This window comes from Colobus angolensis, unplaced genomic scaffold (assembly GCF_000951035.1).
Source record: "Colobus angolensis palliatus isolate OR3802 unplaced genomic scaffold, Cang.pa_1.0 Scaffold68, whole genome shotgun sequence".
Classification (NCBI taxonomy): Eukaryota; Metazoa; Chordata; class Mammalia; order Primates; family Cercopithecidae; genus Colobus; species Colobus angolensis.
In genome coordinates, this window is record NW_012120487.1 from 4821846 (window position 1) to 4841381 (window position 19536).

Consider the following 19536-nt stretch of genomic DNA (forward strand, 5'->3'; position numbering starts at 1 on the left):
CGCCTCGGCCCCCAAAAGTGCTGGGATTACAAGTGTGAGCCACTGCACCAGGCTAATTTTTTTTTAAATATTAGATCTCTGCCATGTTTTAAAATTTTTTTTTTGGTCATTTATCGTTTGATTTTATGGTAATTTTTGCTATAAAGGAACTGCATTAATTCATTTAACAAATCTGAGTATCTACCAAATTCTTGATTTGCAGATGTATCAACAAAAAATAGACGAAAATTCCTACTCTGAAGGAACTTACATTATACTAGACAAATGCGAGGTTTATTTCTTTTTTTTTTTTAACATTTCAATCTTGCATATATCTAGAATTAGGTATAACTTGTTTCTACTTTTCTGTTTTTTTCCAGTGTAGACTTTGGTTTGCAACCATATAATCTCAAACTTCTACTATTGTACTGACAAACTTTCTAGAAAACAATTTTGCAATGAATTTCGAAAGCTTAAAGAAAAAAAACAAGTCTTAAAAATATATTTGCAAATATATTCAGCAATTTCACTTCTTAGAACTTAATAGAAATAATTAAGGATATTCACAGAGATCAGGATAGTCATCACACCATTACAGTATTAGAAAACTGGAAACAACTCAACTGTCCAATCACATGTAACTGGTTAAACACCTTATGGTACTTCTGTACAATGTAAATAACATATAATCACTAAAAATTATGTTTTATAAATTATATAAGTTAAAACGATATATCTTGTTTAAAATTAATTATAGGCTGGGCGTGGTGGCTCACGCCTGTAATCCCAGAACTTTGGGAGGCCAAGGTGGGCGGATCACGAGGTCAAGAGATCTAGACCATCCTGGCCAACAAGGTGAAACCCCGTCTCTACTAAAAATATAAAAATTAGCTGGGCGTGGTGGTGCATGCCTGCAGTCCCAACTACTCGGGAGGCTGAGGCAAGAGAATTGCTTGAACCTGGGAGGCGCAGGTTTCAGTGAGCCAAGATCACGCCACTGCACTCATGCCTGGTGACAGAGCAAGACTCCATCTCAAAAACAAACAAACAAAAAATTTTATAAAAGAGTATGAACAATAGGATCAGTATACGTTAAAAAATATAGATGGGTCTATACCAAAACATCAATGGTGGTTATCTCTAGATTGTAAAATTAGAGGCAATCTTATCCTTTTTTTGCTTCTCTGTTTCTCCATATTTTCTACTAAATTCTGTTTTTTAAATGGCTGGGCAAAGTGGCTCACACCTATAATCCCAGCACTTTGAGAGGCTGAGGCAGGAGGATTACTTGAGGCCAGGAGTTTGAAACCAGCCTGGGCAATACAGTGAGACCCCCAATTCTACAAAAAATTTGAAAATTAACTGGGGGTGGTAGCACATTCAGTCCAGGAGACTGAGGTTGCACTGAGCCATGCATTCATGCAATTGATGGCCAGTCGTACCACTGCACTCCAGCCTAGGCAGCACAGCAAGACCATATCTCTTTAAATAAATAAATAAATATATATATATATATATAAAATAATGAGTCAATAGAGAATACATTATTCATAAAATTAACAAAACTCAAAAGGTGTTGAGTTTTATTTTAATCTTTAATACAAAGACTATGTATAATAGAACAAGAGTCAAAGTGTATTTAATAGTTTAACAGCTTTTTTCTCCAAATAAAGCTTTGTCACCCAGACTGGAGTGCAACGGTGTGAATGTAGCTCACTACAGCCTTGAATTCCTGGACCCAAGCAATCCTTCCACCTCAGCCTCCTGAGTAGCAAGGACTACAGGCACTCATCATCATGCTTGGTTAATTTTTTATTTACTTATTTTTGTAAAGACAAGTTCTCACTATTTTGCCCAGGCTGGTCTCAAACTCCTGGCTTTAAGCGATCCTTCTACCTCAGCCTCCCAAAGTACTTGAGTTACAGGCATGAGTCACCATGCCTGGTCCAAGTAAAGTATTGTGACAATTCTACAGTACAAGAATACTCTATTTACATTTGCAAAGTGTCATTAGATCATTAAAATTAAAATATATTTAGAGTTAGTTACCTGTCAAGGGCTTCCTTGAAGTACTTCCTCTGGACATCAAACTGAAAGACTGTGCGTTCACAATCAGTTGAGGCATTATCACTGCCCCCGTGCTTCTTCAGGAAGGCATCAAACCCATTCTCATCTGGATATTTCAAACTACCCATGAATACCACTAAATGGAAAGAACACAAAGTCACACAACACAAAGATATAGACAATATTTTTATCATGTATGAACTTTCTTATATGCAAAGAAAACTGAAAGAAAATAGATCAACACATCAAATGGTTATGTCTGAATTTTTTTTTTTTTCTTTGAGACAGCGTCTTACTCTGTTGCCCAGGATGGAGCACAGTGATGCAATCTTGGCTCACTGCAACCTCTGCCTCCCAGGCTCAAGCGATTCTCCTCCCTCAGCCTCCCAAGTAACTGGGATTACAGGCATGTGCCACCATGCCCAGCTAATTTTTGTATTTTTAGTAGACATGGGGTTTCACCAGGTTGGCCAGGCTGGTCTCCAACTCCTGACCTCAAGTGACCCGCCCACCTCGGCCTCCCAAAGTGCTGGGATTACAGGTGTGAGCCACCACACCCGACCCTAAATAATACTTTCTTAATTACATTTGTTTTTGTAACTTTCTATAATGCTCGTGTTACTTTTATACTAAAAAAAAAATATTTCATCTTTCGATAAGACAAACATAAAATTTATAGAGATCAAAAAGAGATTTAAATCTAAATAGGTTAAAATGCATCTTTTACTAATTAGATTAAAATTCAAACAAATCCACAAACATGTATGCAGATTAACTGCTACTGCTTTTACAACTTAATCTCTTTAATTAAATTTAAGGAGATTAAAATTTAAGCACAAACATATGCAGATTAATTGCTACTATAAAAATTCACAAAGTAAGAAGTATACCCTCAAATACTTTAGAAAACCAGACCATTAAAAAATGAGTAATTTAAAATAAATATTTGTAAAATAAAAATAAATATTTGTAACTATATAACATATACATAGGGTTTTTTTGTTTGTTTTTGAGCTGGAGTCTCACTCCGTCACCCAGGCTGGAGTGCAATGGCGCGATCTCGGTTCACTGCAACCTCCGCCTCTTGGGTTCAAGTGATTCTCCTGCCTCAGCCTCCAGAGTGGCTGGAATTATAGGTGTGCGCCATCATGCCCAGCTAACTTTTGCGTTTTTGTAGAGATGGGGTTTCACCATGTTGGCCAGGTTGGTCTCAAACTCCTGACCTCAGGTGATCCACCTGCCTTGGCTTCCCAAAGTGCTGGGATTACAGGAGTGAGCCACCATGCCTGGCCCCACATAGGTTTTATTTAGGCACATTACAAATTCAATGAAAAGTTTCCATTGTTTTGTTTTTATATTAATCATGCCTTTTGAATTTCTAGTTTTTTTTTGTTTGTTTTTTTTTTATTGAGACGGAGTCTCGCTCTATCACCCAAGTTGGAGTACAACGGCACAACCTCAGCTCACTGCAACCTCCACCTCCCAGGTTTAAGCAATTCTCTTGCCTCAGACTCCCAAGTAGCTGGGATTACAGGCACATGCCACCACGCCCGACTAATTTTTGTATTTTTAGTAGAGACGGGGTTTCACCATGTTGGCCAGGCTGGTCTCAAACTCCTGACTTCAAGTGATCCACCCACCTCAGCCTCCCAAAGTGCTCGGATTACAGGTGTGAGCCACCTCACCCAGGGAATTCCCGTAGTTTTGATGCTTTGGCTGGGCGCCTTGCTAACCCTGGAAGGGACTGCCCTCCCCAGGACTGGCCATTTCCTAGAAAATGGCAATCATCTCCTGATCTGTTGGCCTTAACACAGCTCAACAATAGTGACATCTACAGTTTAAAAGTTTTCTATGTGGTTTCATTCTAATTTTCAATATAAGTATGCTCAGATTAAGTTTTCCCCATGATATTCATAAATCAAGGATGTTTTCTTAGCCTTTTCTCTTGCTAAATATATCCTACTTCTGCCAAATCAATTACGAATCTCTGATATCAATTCATATAAGTTCAGAGGTGGAAAAAAAAACCACACACTAGAGAATGATATTTTACAAATTCTTACTGTGCTCCAAAAAGTGTGCCAGTCCCGGCAGGTCATCTGGATCAGCAAAACTCCCAACTCCAACACAAAGAGCCGCTGCAGACTGGAGTAATTAGAACACATACAAATAGTTGAGTCAACCCTAAAGGAATAATATTCACATCTTATCTTAAGGATTCATTTGGAGATGGATGCTTTCCAATAGGAGTAACAAAATTCTTTCCCTGAGAATCAGGAGGAGCAGCAAAGTGAAACTCACCAGAACTGTGTCAGTTTCACCCTGCTGCTCCTCCGCTTGCCATCCTGCCAAATGCTGAACAGGTGCAGACCTAAGGAAAAAAAGCAGAAACAGACAGAAAAAAAGGGAAGAGAGACTGGACAGCCCACCCAAATACCACTTCACGTCAGCATTTCAGAATTCTGAACCAAGTTTTTTCCCTGAATTATTAGATTTTGGAAATCTGCGGAAATAACATATCTAGGTAGATATCTCTGAAGGTCTCTGAGCAATTAAAAGCTTTTGTGTTGAGTGACTCAGTTACTAGATGTGAAACCTCTCAACGTGTAACTCAGAAAATTTTGTTAAGATAGAATAAGATAACATTTTAGGAAAACATCTAACAAAAATAGTAAGTGATAAAAAAGATAAAATCGGTAGCTATTAAAAAATATAACTAAATGTTAAAAAGGCTTTTTAGTTCTTCACTTCTAATTGAAGATATATAGCATACATTACTTACCAGTATATATTCTCCCAATACTTTGGGAAAATCAGAGTTTTTAACAAAATTGATGGCCAAGAGGTACACCAAATTGCACTTAAAATTATTGTTTTTGTTTGTTTCTTTTGTTTTGTTTATTAAGACGGGGTATTGCTACGAGGCCCAGGCTGGTCTCAAACTCCTGGACTCAAACAATCCTCCCACCCCAGCCCCTCAAAGTGCTGGGATTATAGGTGTGAGCCACTGCACCCAAACTATTGGGGCATAATTACAGTCAGTTAAAAGCCAAAAAAAAGGAGAAAAAAACAGTCAATTTGAATCCTTGAAGATAGAAAGGTGAATTATTAACTTTCCCAAATTTGTTTGTTTTCTTCAAAGTTTGAAAATGTCAATTTTACAGGGCTAACATATTTGGTAAAAGAGATTGTTTTGATAAAGTTACCCTCTTAAAAAAAGAGCTTTTCAAAAATAGCATGTACCTGGCATAAAGTCTAGCCACGTTTCAGAAAATGAAAGTGTGTTTTCGGAAGAACCAAACAGCCTGGCTTGATACTATAAACCCCATTTTGAAGACTTAGGCACATAAACTCAGTTAAAACATTGGGGAATATCCAGTTCTCCAAACCACAATCTAACCTGTTCTGTGATGTTTTAATAGGTGCCTAACCTGCTTTCAGCTCCAACTACCCCATAAAGATTTCTTGTCTCGAACAGCAGGGTTGAAGATATTTTTGAATAAGTTGACTTAAACCACAGTCTATCAGTCAGCTTTGACCACAGCAAAAACAGGCTCTGCGATTGCTAGAAAAGAAATTCATACTTGAGAATTTTCTACCTAAAAAATTCATACCTGAGAAATTCATACTTGAGAATTGAATTAAGAAAGCCCTGAACAAATCTTAATTCAACGTATATTATATTTAAATTTCAATCTTTTTAATTTATCAAACTTTTAAAATCAAGAACAACTTCTTTTGGAAGGAGGAAAATGGAGAGGGATAAAAAAGATGCCTCAGAAAAGTAGTTAACTTCTTAATTAGGTAAATGTTATCCAAAAAACGATCAAATATTTTTCTTCTCACTTCCTTTATTAATTCTCATATTTACCTTAAACAAGGTTCACAAATTTTTCAAATAAAAATTATGTTATAAAACCACTCTTAAGCCACCTCTTACCAAGGCTAATCTACTTTATTTCCTTTTTTCAGAAAGTTATTCAACAAATACAAACATTTACCACTTAAGATCATGGGATCTTTCCTTTCATTAGTGAATCCATTGCTTCTGAATCAAAACAATTCTATCTCATCTTCAGACTACTTAGGTTCCACTGTCCCAGTAGGATAATCCGTAAAATTAGTGGTCAATATCTTATAAGAATTATATCACACTGAGTTCTCAGAAAAGAAAGGTAGCATCTAAGCCATTTTAAAAATGATCACTAGACACCGACCCTGCTGCTAGAAAAGATCAACTTAGAATTTGATCTACCTAAGCAAAACAAAAAGGATACCAAAAAGGCTGAATACACATGTTCATTTGTCAGAGGTGTTCACAATTGCTGTGTAAATCTAAAGTATGCTATAATGTCTTGACATTTAAAATGCCTGTCAAAACAATTTTTAATTGTTGTAAAATGCTTTGTCAGTTAATAGGAAATATAAAGAAGTTGGATCATGGGAAAACTACTTATAGACAGATGGAAAGATACAGAAAAAAATATATAGATAAGAAGTATTCAGTTAAGAAGTTATAACATGGTGAAGCTTAGAGCTAAAATGGGCCTCAGACTTTTATATTCTTGTTTATGGTCAGGCTTAGAGCTAAAATGGGCCTCAGAATTTTATATTCTTGTTTTAAAACTGAGAAGAAAAGAAAGAAAATGAAAACACCTAAAATCATGCAGAAAGACAAGAACAGAGCCAGAATTAGAACCCAGGGTTCCTGACTGTCAGTGTTCTTTTCATTTTGTGACTTTTATAATTTCTTCCTTTCTATTAATGCTCTATTTGGAATTATGAGATCTATTTTAAGTTAAAAGTGAATCTATTAATTTCCAATCTGTTCAGAGACCTTAGCATACAGACTATCAAGTGATATATATATATACCTTTCTTTCCCCCCAGTGTTTTGGTGTTCATCTCTACAGTTTTCCAAGTTAAAACTATTTAATACTTGGTCTATCATGCTACCCAAAAACAGAATCACTAATAATCTGAGTAGTAAACAGCAAAAAGCTTCTTAAAAATATGACTCAATCCAACAACTTAGTAAAAAACTGGTACAACTCCCTTTTAAAAAATACAATTTTTTCCAAGATGAATGACTAGTAAATCATATCTACTACTTATACCTCAATTCTTCCCATCTTTAAGGGTGACCACTTTTCTTCTTTTTCTTTTTTTTTTTTTTTGAGACTTTTTTTGAAACAAAGTCTCACTCTATCAGCCAGGGTGGAGTGCAGTGGTATAATCAAGGCTCACTGCAACCTCAGCCTCCCTGGGCTCAGGTGATCCTCCCGTCTTCAGCCTCTCAAGTAGCTGGGACCACAGGCATGCGACGCCACATCCAACTAATTTTTTTTTTTTTAATGTTTTACAGAGACAGTGTTTCACCACATTACCTAGCCTAGTCTCAGAACTCCTGGACTCAAGTGATCTGCCCATCTCGGCCTTTTTGTATGCAGACTGTACCATGTTGAATATATTACCAACATTCAAGAAACTAGCTTTAACCAACTTTTGCTGGTCAATTCCACTGTAATGGCTCCAAAAATTATCCTCTGGGTACTCCCTACTATGAAAATGGAGGTATTCTTCAAAAGATATTAAGAAATTCTCCCTATCAAGCCTTATTTATCTATCCACTGATTGTTGTTACATATTAAATAAGCTTAACTGCCCAGTTTCTATTTCAACTCTTCCAAAGTACTTATTTGTCCAGACCTTTGCTTTCCCATATAAAGAGCTAAACCAAACTCAATTATCTATATAGAAACTGCCCACACAATAACTCTTAGAGCCCTAGGCCCATGTAAAGATTTCACACTAGCCCCATTCTTTTCTTCTTCTTTTTCCAGTCTCACCAAGGATAATATATTCTTATTTCTCTAATCCAGGCTAGGAATTCTACAGCTCCTTATCTACCAGTATTTGTTTTTAAAACATATAATGTATACAAATACACATAAATTCAAATACCTCTGAGTGTTGCTTACCTCTGAGAGATATAGCTATGGGTGATTTTTATATTTTTGTTTTCTTTATATTCCATTAGTTTATATAATGAGCATTTATTACTTTTATAATTGGAGCAAAATGTTTTCAAAATGTAATCCTGATACAGAATAGACCTTTACTGAAGACCAAAAGATAAGCATATACTTCCTTTTTGCCATTAAGAAATAAAGCTTGAGTTTAGAAGTTATCCCAAAGAATTCCCAAATTAGAAGAAAACAGACATGACTCGCACCTGTTTTTCAGTAGTTTTTTTTCTAGCTTCTGCCCTCTCTTCTAATTCTTCCAATTCATTATCTTCAGTATCAAGATCATCATCATGTTCATCATCAAACTCATCTTCATCATCAAAACCCTCTTCATCATCATCTTCTATTTCAGCTCCAGAATCTTCGTCATCATCTTCGTCTTCTTCCTCCACCTCCTCTTCTTCTTCATCATCTGTTGTATTTCCTGTTTTACCTTCCATATTACTTAGGTCTGAAATCAAAAGTGCCTGCAAGCCATTCTGTAATTTGATGTATCTGGGGAAAAAAAACACACACACACACACACACATTTTGATTCAGCTGTTCTTTACACCAATACAAGTAATCAGCTTAGCAGAGTTTAAAAAAAAAAATTCCAAGTACAAGTACACACACACACACAGAACTAACACTATTTGTAAACTAATAAAATTGGTTGCTCTGGAGAGGGAACCCCAAAAGCTAATCCGTTTTTGAACTGGAGGGAGATGAAGGTAAGAACACTTCATAATATATGCTGTTTGTATTTTTAAATTTTGAACTACATAAATATACCTATTCAAAAAACACATTTTAGTAGTTAAAGATATACAACTCACCACTCAGCCTCCCTTATTTCTCATTTTGTAAGTATTTAAACATTCTATCATATCAGAAGGCTTAGCCTAAGATAAATGTATCCCTCAATATACAGAGCAGTCATGTCAGCTTAATATTAAAGCAAAATCACACAAAATTAAACTGTTGATTTTCTTTTCTATAAAATATTTGGTATATCAGTCTCCAAAGCTGCCTTTATGAACTAAAAAGCGGTTACATCTCTATGAAAATGAAATCCCCCACAGACTGCTAGCCCCGCAGGAAGATTATTCTGCTTTTTTTTTGAGACAGTTTGCTTTACTGCCCAGGCTGATCTTAAACTCTTGAGCTCAAGCAATTCACCTCAGCCTCCTGAGTGGCTGGGATTACAGGCATGTGCCACCATGTCAAACTCCTGATTCTTATCTGCAAAACTACTGTGCCCAGCTTGATGACTAGGTATCTATTACAGACCACTCCCGTCTTCCCCCCCGCCCTTTTTTTTTTTTTTTGAGACAAGGTCTCACTCTGTTGTGTAGGCTAGAGTGCAGTGGCATGATCTCAGCTCACTGCAGCCTCGACCACCTGGGCTCAGGCAATCCTCTCACCTCAGTCTCCGGAGTAGCTGGGATCACAGGCACAGGCCACCATACCTGGCTAATTTTTGTATTTTTTTAGACAGTGTTTTGCCATATTGCCGAAGCTGGTCTTGAACTCCTGGGCTCAAGCAATCCACCCACCTCAGCCCCGCAAAGTGCTAGGACTACAGGCATGAGCCACCGCATCCAGCCCCATTTATACTAATTTTTTCATGTATTTACTCAATAAGCATTTATTTAACACCTTTTACGTATCAGATACCATGCTGCGTTAAGGTTAAAAAGGGTAAAAACAAAATTCCTCACCATCAGGCATTGACTGTCTAATAATGAGACGATCCAGTACAATACAGAATGACAGAGACAAATACAGAATGTAAGAAAGAAAGAAGCAGTCAGGGAAGGCATCTAAGACAAGGTACACTTAAGTAAATCCTTGAAGATAAAAAGTCAAGCAAAAACTAAGAATAACATGCAAAGAAAGACAAGGAAGAGAACCTCTGGCCTAAGATGGAAAACTGAACACTGGGATTTATCTACTTTCCATATAAAATAATCACATTTAGAGCTCAGGAGTTCAAGACCAGCGGGCAATGTAACGAAACCTCGCTTCTACAAAAAATACAAAACAATTAACCAGGCATGGTGGCATGCGCCTGTAGTCCCATCTACTTAGGAGGCTGAGGTAGGAGGATGACTTGAGCCCAGGAGGTCCAGGCTGCAGTGAGCCCAGATCGGGCCACTTCACTCCAGTCTGGGTGAAAAATGAGACCCTGTCTCAAACAATAATAAATAAATAAATAATAAAAAATAATCACATTTAAGTGATAGAAAAAAAGTTATTTTATTTTATTTTTTTTTGGTTTGTGAGAATAAAATCATGATAGACAGAAAACAGGAAAGGACACTGTTAGCAGATCGCAAATTTTTAGAAATCATTAGAAGACGTGTAAATTTGATCAGATTAATGGAGAAAGCAGCAGAGAAAACCACAGACCTATAAACATGTATTTAGATATTGGTTCTTCCCAGGAAACCCTAGACAAAGTCTAAGCTTCAGATCAATAAATAAGAGCAAAGAGAGCCTCAGGGCAATAAGCTCAATTATTTAAACCGGAAGCAATCCAAGTCTACTGACAGCAGAATAAAAAAACTGTGGTATATTCATATAATGAAAATTTTCTTCACAGTAGAATATTGTAACACAGGGAAATACAGAATTCAGCAACAAACTACAACAGTGGTTAATCTTAAAAACATGAGTGAAAAAAGCAACTCACGAAAAAATACTGTATGAGTACCATTGATACAATGCCAAAAAACAAGCGAAAGTAAACGGTGTATTATTTAGGTATACATATATATATGTGATAAAACTTTTTTAAAGCAAAGGAATGATAAACACAAAATGCAAAACAGGGCGGGGCACAGTGGCTTGCGCCTGTAATCCCCGCGCTTTGGGTAGCCAAGGCAGGCAGATTGCTGGAGTCCGGGAGTTCAAGATCAGCCTGGGCAACATGGCAAAACCCCATCTCTACAAAAAATACAAAAATTAGCTAGGCATGGTGCATCTATGGTCCCAGCTACTCCAGAGCTGAGATGGGAGGATGGCTTGAGCCCGGGAGGTGGAAGTTGCAGTGAGCCAAGTTCATGCCACTGCACTCCAGCCTAGGCAACAAAGCAAAAACCTGTTTCAAAAAAAAAAGCAAAATACTTGTTGGGGTGGGAGGGCAGGGTAACATGATGTAAGGATACAGAGGGATTAAAATGTTCAAGAACAACAGAAGTAGATCCTAGTTCTTAAACTGAGTAGTTTTGGATTTGTCATTCACCACTTCCAAAGAAGCTGTAAAGGCCTTCATTCTATAATAACTGGGCTAGTCAGGCCATGTACTTCTGTGCCAAACAGTCAACTGTAGGAGACAGCAATATGCCACCTCAAAATATGCCTCCTTGGCATAAGGATTGTTGAACTGAAGGCAATTAAAAAGCAGATGCAGGAAAGCTCTCTGCCCTCCACTTGCCTAAAAGCAGGACATAAATTTACTCCAAAGACAAAAAAGGTTAAAAAAAAAACAAAAAACACCCATCCCCTTTCTACCGTGGAAGAACACAAGTTAACCACCAAATACAACTTTACATCTGTATTGGTCTGGATACGACACCAAACGAATCCACATTAGCAAGTTTACTAATTATGCTTTGCCTGCCATTATTTGCCTTTCTACAAGTTGCTGCCCCTACAGACTCAAAGTCCTTTTTCGTTGTCTTGACACTTTTCTAAACATTTACAGTTCTTTGTTGAAGATACTATACAAGCTGGAATTAAAAGCCAACTCATTCTCTGAGTATCTCCCATATATTTATGAATTATATATGTTAACAAACTTATATTTGTTTTTCTTTTGCTAATCTTTTGTTAGAGAGGGCCATTCCAAATAATAACTTACGAGGGTTGAAAAAAAAATTATTTTCCTCCCTTACACAACCCAAGCACAGGACAAGTTAAAATTAAGAGCTGTTTTCCAAGAATATGAACAATCTGTCCAGAAATAAATTCTAAGATGAATCTCAGAGACGCAGAATCATAGAGAGGCAGAATTTGAGGTAGTCCCAATATCTATATCAGATATCAACTCAGGTTGCGGGGGAAAAAAAAGCCAGGGAAGAAGAACTTTACTTGGTCTTTGTAAAGTCCATTTTTTTCAGCTTAAATTTTTCATAAATAAAAAGAACAGAAAAAAATCTAAAAATCTACTATTAAAATAATCCTATGCATTCTACTTTCAAAATAAATAACAATTCTGACAATGTCTCATCAACTCCACAGCTATTTCCATAGTGCATGTTGTCGTCTTGTCTAATCTCCTCCTAATTCTGTTTCCATTTTCACCTCAATAACCTGGCTACACCTGCCTCTACCACCACCATCTACTCCCCCTCCCCCTCCACACACCTCAAGTCAATTTTCAGCAGGCTAAGTAAAGCAGATGAGCCCTGCTATGTATGGGCTGAAATGTGTTCCCTCAAAATTCCTATGTTGAATCCCTAAACGTAATACCTCAGGGTGTGATTGTATTTAGAGACAGGGCCTTTAAAGAGGTAATTAAGTTAAACATCTGGCCTCTAGAGTAGGTCCAAATCCAATCTGAATGGTACCCTTAAAAAAATGAAGAAATTTGGAAACACAATGGTACACCAGATACGTGTGCATACAAAGAAAAGACCATGTGAGGAGATACCAAGCAGAAGGCCAACCACAAGCCAGAAAGGCCTCAGAAGAAATCAAATAGGGCTGAAGTGGACGGATCATGAGGTCAGGAGATCAAGATCATCCTGGCCAACATGGTGAAATCCCATCTCTACTAAAAATACAAAAAAATTAGCTGGGTATGGCGGCACGTGCCTGTAATCTCAGCTACTCAGGAGGCTGAGGCAGGAGAATCGCTTGAACCCAGGAGGCGAAGGCTGCAGTGAGCCGAGATTGTGCCACTGCACTCCAGCCTGGGCGACAGAGCAAGACTCCATCTCAAAAAAAGAAAGAAAGAAAGAAAGAAACCAAATAGGCTGACAGCTTAATCTTGAACTTCTAGACCCCATAGCTGTTATTTAAGCTACTCTTTCTTTGATATTTTGTTATGGCAGCCTTAGCAAACTAATACAAGGCTATTTCCCTTTTCAAAATTCATCATTGGCTTCCCATCATACTTACAATCCAAAATCCTTACCATGGCCTATACAATGCTCAATATAATCTCGTTCCCCTTTACCTCTCCAACCTTCTTTCTCACTACTCTTCTTTCATTCTGTTTGCTCTGACCAAATGACTTTATTGTTGTTTCCTAAACACTGCCAACAGACTCTCAGTCCAAAGCCTTTGTGCTTGCTGTTCTTTTGGTCTTAGGGGCTCCTGACCCAGATAAAGTATTTGCCCGACTGCTCTACCTCTTTCAAGTCTTTCATGAAATCTCCCCTTTTGACCCAGGCGCAGTGGCTCACACTTGTAATCCCGGCACTTTGGAAGGCCAAGGTGGGCAGATCACTTGAGGTCAGGAGTTCAAGACCAGCCTGGCCAACAATGGCGAAACCCTGACTCTACTAAGAATACAAATATTAGCCTGGTGTGGTGGTGGGAGCCTGCAGTCCCAGCGACTCAGGAGGCTGAGGTGGGAGAATCACTTGAACCTGGGAGGCTGAGGTTGCAGTGAGCCAGGATTGTACCACTGCACTCCAGCCTGGGCGACAGAGCAAGACTCTGTCTCAAAAAAAAAAAAAAAAAAGAAAGAAAGAAAAGAAAAGAAATGTCCCCTTTTCAGAAATGCCTTCTCTGACCACACTATCTAAAACAGCTCTTTCGCCCATTTCTATTCTTTTATCCTGCTTTAACCTCCTTCGCACCATTTATCATTACTTGATTTTATTTTCTGCCTGCAACATTAGAATGTTATCTCTGAGGACAGAGCTTTTCTTTCCTTCCCATCTATATCCTGGGACAACACCAGGCATATATATACCAAACATTTAAGAAACAGATGTTGAATAAACAAAAGAATGTTAATGCCTGGAGGGGACCTGATACATAGTAGGTACTTAATATCTACTTAATGAAACAAAATATGAGACAAAATCTAATACCCAGTTTAAAAAAAATTAAAGCTATGTGTATGACATGTATACATTAAATGCATATAAAGGTACAACAATAGAACTAAAAGTATGCAAACCAAATGTAATGGTAATGTATATCTGGGGAAAGGAGAAAAAGTAAAGAGAGGTACAAAGATCTTTTACACTTTATAATTCTTTTTTTTTTTTTTTCAGACCAAGTTTCACTCTGTCGCTCAGCCTGGAGTGCAGTGGTGCGGTCTCGGCTCACTGCAACCGCCACTTTCCAGGTTCAAAGTCATTCTCCTGCCTTAGGCTCCCAAGTAGCTGGGACTACAGGCACGCACCACCGCACTTGGTTAATTTTTGTATTTTTAATACAGACGGGGTTTTCACCATGTTGGCCAGCCTGGTCTCGAATTCCTGACCTCAAGTGATCCACCACGCCCAGCCGACGCTTTATAATTCTTAAACTTTTTCAATCTTTTGTAATAAAAAAATTCATTTATGATTTGTACAATAAAAATGATTTTGCAAAAATACAAAACTCACTCCTTAGCAAATTAAGTACACATAAAGTCCTTAGCTTTATGGAGGATCACTTCTATAAATCAACATCAAATCCATTTTAAGACAGTCATGAACAAAATGTCCTTTATCGTCACTACTATTCAATATTGTATTGGAGGTCCTAATAAATGAAAAAATATGCAAAATGTACATAAATAAAAAATAATTATGAGGTACAAATATTGAAAGCTAAAACAAATCATTAAACATATTATTACCTAGAACAAGCAAGAGAATTACCAAAAACAAAACCTAAAAACTATTACTACTAAACAGAGTTCAGCAAAGTAGCCAAAATCAAAGAACTATAAACAAAAATCAGTAGCTTTCCTATACATCAAAGGTAAGTAAGATTTTTTTTAAATCCCTTTGGCCAAAGCAATATAAACTATAAAATGCATAAATATACCTAGTAACAATAGCTCACATTTTAAATGTATTAACTTAAATGTCTTAACCCAGTTAATCTTCACAATAATCCTAATGAGTTGTTATTCCCATTTTATGGATAAGGAAACTGAAGCACAAAAAAAGGTCTGTTATTTGCCCAACCTTATCGTGGCTTAGTAGGGACTAGTCAGTCCCTAAGTAGCATGACACTAGAACACATTCTTTTCAATATCACTAAACACAGCCAACATTAAGAAAACTAGAAAACTTTACAGGTGAAATAAAAGACCTCACTAAACAGTCATACTATATGACTGGGTGGCAACATCCAATGTTATAAAGATACCAATTCTTCCTCCAAGTTAATCTATAAATTCAAGGCAATTCCCATAAAAAAAAAACCCCAACAAGGGCCGGGTGCGGTGGCTCACGCCTGTAATCCCAGCACTTTGGGAGGCCAAGACGGGCGGATCATGAGGTCAGGAGATCCAGACCATCCTGGCTAACACAGTGAAACCCTGTCTCTACTAAAAAGAAAAAAATAAAAAAATAGCCAGGCGTGGTGGTGGGCGCCTATAGTGTCAGCAACATGGAAGGCTGAGGCAGGAGAATGGCGTGAATCTGGGAGGCGGAGCTTGCAGTGAGTCGAGATAACGCCATTGCATTCCAGCCTGGGCAACCGAGCGAGACTCCATCTAAAAATAAATAAATAAATAAATAAATAAAACCCAACAAGATTTATTGTGGAACTTGACATACTGATTCTAAAATTCATGTGGACCAAAACCCACAAAAATGTCAAGAACATTTTGAAAAGGATGGTCGGCCGCGGTGGCTCACGCCTGTAATCCCAGCACGTTGGGAGGCGGAGGCGGGCGGATCACGAGCTCAGGAGATCGAGACCATCTGGCTAACACGGGGAAACCCCGTCTCTACTAAAATTACAAAAAATTAGCCAGGCATGGTGGCGGGCGCCTGTAGTCCCAGCTACGCAGGAGGCTGAGGCAGGAGAATGGCCTGAACCTGGAAGACAGAGCTTGCAATGAGCCGAGATGGCCTCACTGCACTCTAGCTTGGGCAACACAGTGAGACTCCATCTCAAAAAACAAAAGAAAGAAAGGACGAACAAGGGGAAGGAACTGCCTTACCAGGTATAAAAATACAGAAATACAGACTTTAGGCTGGGCGTAGTGGCCCACACCTGTAATCCCAGCACTTTGGGAGGCTGAGACAGGCATATCGCTTGAGCCCAGGAGTTCATGATCAGCCTGCCCAACATGGCAAAACCCTGTCTCTACTAAAAATACAAAAATTAGCCAGGCGTGGTCGTGCATGCCTGTAATCCCAACTACTCTGGAGGCTGAGGCACAAGAATCACTTGAACCCAGGAAGCAGAGGTTTCAGTGAGCCAAGATTACACCACTGCACTCCAGCCTGGGCAACAGAGCGAGACTCTATCTCAAAAAACAAACAAAAAAAAAACTTAATAAATAAAAATACAGACTTTTAAGGTGACTGAAATGAAGCTGAGCTACTAACAGGTACACCAACAGATCAATGAAAGAGAATAGGTTCTAAAAACAGAGCAGTGTATATAATACTGTATATAATACTGTTACAATGCCATTTACTACCACAACTCAACAAATGATGCTGAAACAATAGGCTATTCATTTAGTGAGGAAAAAATAGCCATGTCTACCTTACCTTCAACACTTATACATTTCAGATTACTTAGAGCTGAAACAGAACAGGAACACCTCTTAAGGGCCTGTGGGCCCCTAAGCATAGAAATAAAAGAAAATCTTGAGTTCTTTCAAGGGGAATTTCTGGCACCTAGCTAGCCTTGGAAAGTAAACATACAACTTGATAAGCAAGTAATAGTAACTTTAAAATAGCCAAGGAAGTTAGTCATGAGAAAGTTTGCTTCCCTACAGAAACTAAAGATAACATCTCAACATCTGTCTCTTCAGTTGTTTTTCAGACACCTGCAAAAGGATCTGCGGGCACACAGACCTCAGATAAGGAGGAACTGGGGACTGAACTCGTCTGCTATCCTGATAAATTTACCCCTGCCTTTAAAAACTATTACCTGCAAATCATCCGGGAGGTCAGAATTTAAGGGTTAGTCACCTGGTCCTCCTTGCTTGACACCCTGTAAATAAACACCATGCCTTCCTTCTTACCACTGCAAAATCTTAGTGTGGATATCCGGTCTTATTGCACTGGGTGAGCTGACTCCGGTTTGGTTCTCTAGACATTGGCAACCAAAAAGGGACAAAAGTCTGGAGTGGGTGCCTCATCTGTAGTACATATGCCCCTGGCCGCAGCCACCCTTGGGCCCAATCCAGCAGCTGCCTGAATTATTTTATTGAGGGACAGATCCGTGTATTTGGTGGGCAATCAGACACCGTTGGCCTGTGGTGCTCTAGTTTCACAGCATTAGAAACAAATCACCTGAGAAGACATCTTTTGGTAAGTGATGGGGTTCATGGGTGATAGCCCCATAGTATTTTTCTTTTCAGCAGGAAATCTGGCCTTGCTTCAGCAAATCTGGGCTCTACTTCATCAGAATGCATTTGGTGGGAGACACCCCAAAGATGAAGACTGAAATCTTGAAAACTTGCAATTTGATTGTGATTTGCTTGCTTGAAAATCTATTTAATACTTAACAGCTGGCCAAGGCATTAAAGGTTTGTCACCTAGGTTTTGTGACAAACTTTTAATGCCTTGGCCAGGGTTTTGTTTCATTTGAGAAACACAAGTTCTATTTCCTTTGTAGCCCATTAGGGTGTATTCTGCAGAATTGGGCCATTTTTAGATTAGGGTCTAAGGAAACAAAAGAAGTTTGTTTTTTTTTTATTGCAGTAGTGCTTGGCCACAATATTCTTTAGACTTCAGAAGAAAGCCTGAAAAGGGGAATCTTTAAACTGGACCCATAAATTTTAAAATAATCTCGGGCATCTCTCTAAACAATTGATTTTACAAAAAAATATACTTTCTAAACAAATTTTACAAGAGACACTTAATAGTGTTGTGACTAGCCTTGAGAATTCACTTGACTAAATTAAAGAACAAATATCTCACCTAAAACAAAACTGCCTGCTTTAGATCCCCTCCAGGAACAGCAGTGGTAAAGCACTGAGGCTCCCTGGGTTGAATTCCCAGCCAGGGAACACATCAGTTTTTGGTTTGATATTTGTGTGACTTTTGACATTTATCATTCCTTTTTCCTTCTATGGGCAGCTTTTGATTTCCTGTCCTCCATCTGTGCAAGGGGCAGCCTACAGGTTTTTTGGTATGTTTTTTGGTACAGGTTTTGTGTGTGGATGGTCAGCTGAGAAACTGAAGCTCTAGAGAATATGGTCAAACAGAAATATAGTCTGTACTCCATTTATGGCTGACAAAATTTTCCTTTCTTTAAGCTGTCTTTGGGGCAGCTCTGAATCTTGTGAAAACTGCTTTCCACCTCTTTTGAGACCTCATGTGTCCTTGTTGAAGTCATAACCCTGGCTAAGCCTTCTTAGTTTCATGGGGGAGAATATCTTTGGGGTGAAAAAGAGTTCAAAAGCCAGAAATATCAACTGTTTGTCCCAGCTAAAAATCTGATAGTAAGAGATTTGAAAGGATATTTTTTTAAGAACTCTATAGTGAAAAGTCTAATTAAAACTAATATTTAGGCCATATTTGTGTGTGTATGTGTATATAACTATATATACAACTATGTATATAAAGTTATATAACTGTATAACTATATATACATAATTATATATAACATATATATGAGGCCTTAAAACTAGTTTACATAGTTTTTTTTATATATAGTTTTATAGCTTAAACTACATATATAGTTTTTTATAGTTTTATATATAATTTTTTATAGTTTTACATAGTTTATAGTCTTTTATGTGAGCCTCCACATCTGGCCACTTTTCTTATTTTCTCTGTCTACTACTGGCTTAGCAAATTCTATGTGCTGCCCTGGGGTCTTAAATACTCCAGGTGATCACACTGAACTATAAATATAATTGCCTTTTTGTTATGCTTCCTTGCGGACTTTCATCCTCCCAAATTAAAAGGGCAATTTTATAATTAGAATTTCTCAGACGGTGACAAGACAGGTAATCTAAAGATATGTCATCCGACCCAGTTAATAGAACAATAATACTCAAGTTCCTTCAGTTGTCATATTCTGAGGGCCCCTTTCAGAATATTACACAAAAGAATTCCTGGCCAAGCACATTGGTTCATGCCTGTAATTCCAGCACTTTGGGAGGCTGAGATGGGTAGATCACAGTGTCAGGAGTTTGAGACCAGCCTAACCAACATGGTGAAGCCCCGTCTCTACTAAAAATACAAAAAAATTAGCCAAACGTGGTGGCGTGGGCCTGTAAACTCAGCTACTCAGGAGGCTGAAGCAGGAGAATTGCTTGAACCCAGGAGGCGGAGGTTGCAGTGAGCCAAGACATGGCACTCCAGCCTGGGTGACAGAGGGAGAC

At 38.1% G+C, this 19536-nt stretch overlaps 1 protein-coding gene across 2 annotated transcripts in view; it reads right to left on the reverse strand.

Moving 5' to 3' along the window:
• Positions 1 to 19536, reverse strand: part of NRD1 (nardilysin (N-arginine dibasic convertase)) — a 117500-nt gene that overhangs the window by 45381 nt on the left and 52583 nt on the right. Inside the window, exons 2-6 of one of the 2 annotated variants that reach the window (XM_011926267.1) lie at positions 8282 to 8570; positions 5478 to 5611; positions 4348 to 4417; positions 4110 to 4191; positions 2029 to 2182 (exon numbers count right to left, since the gene is read on the reverse strand). In XM_011926267.1, the coding sequence (XP_011781657.1) occupies positions 2029 to 2182; positions 4110 to 4191; positions 4348 to 4417; positions 5478 to 5611; positions 8282 to 8570 (729 nt within the window). The remainder of the gene's footprint in view (positions 1 to 2028; positions 2183 to 4109; positions 4192 to 4347; positions 4418 to 5477; positions 5612 to 8281; positions 8571 to 19536) is intronic. The other variant, XM_011926268.1, reaches the window with a different exon arrangement.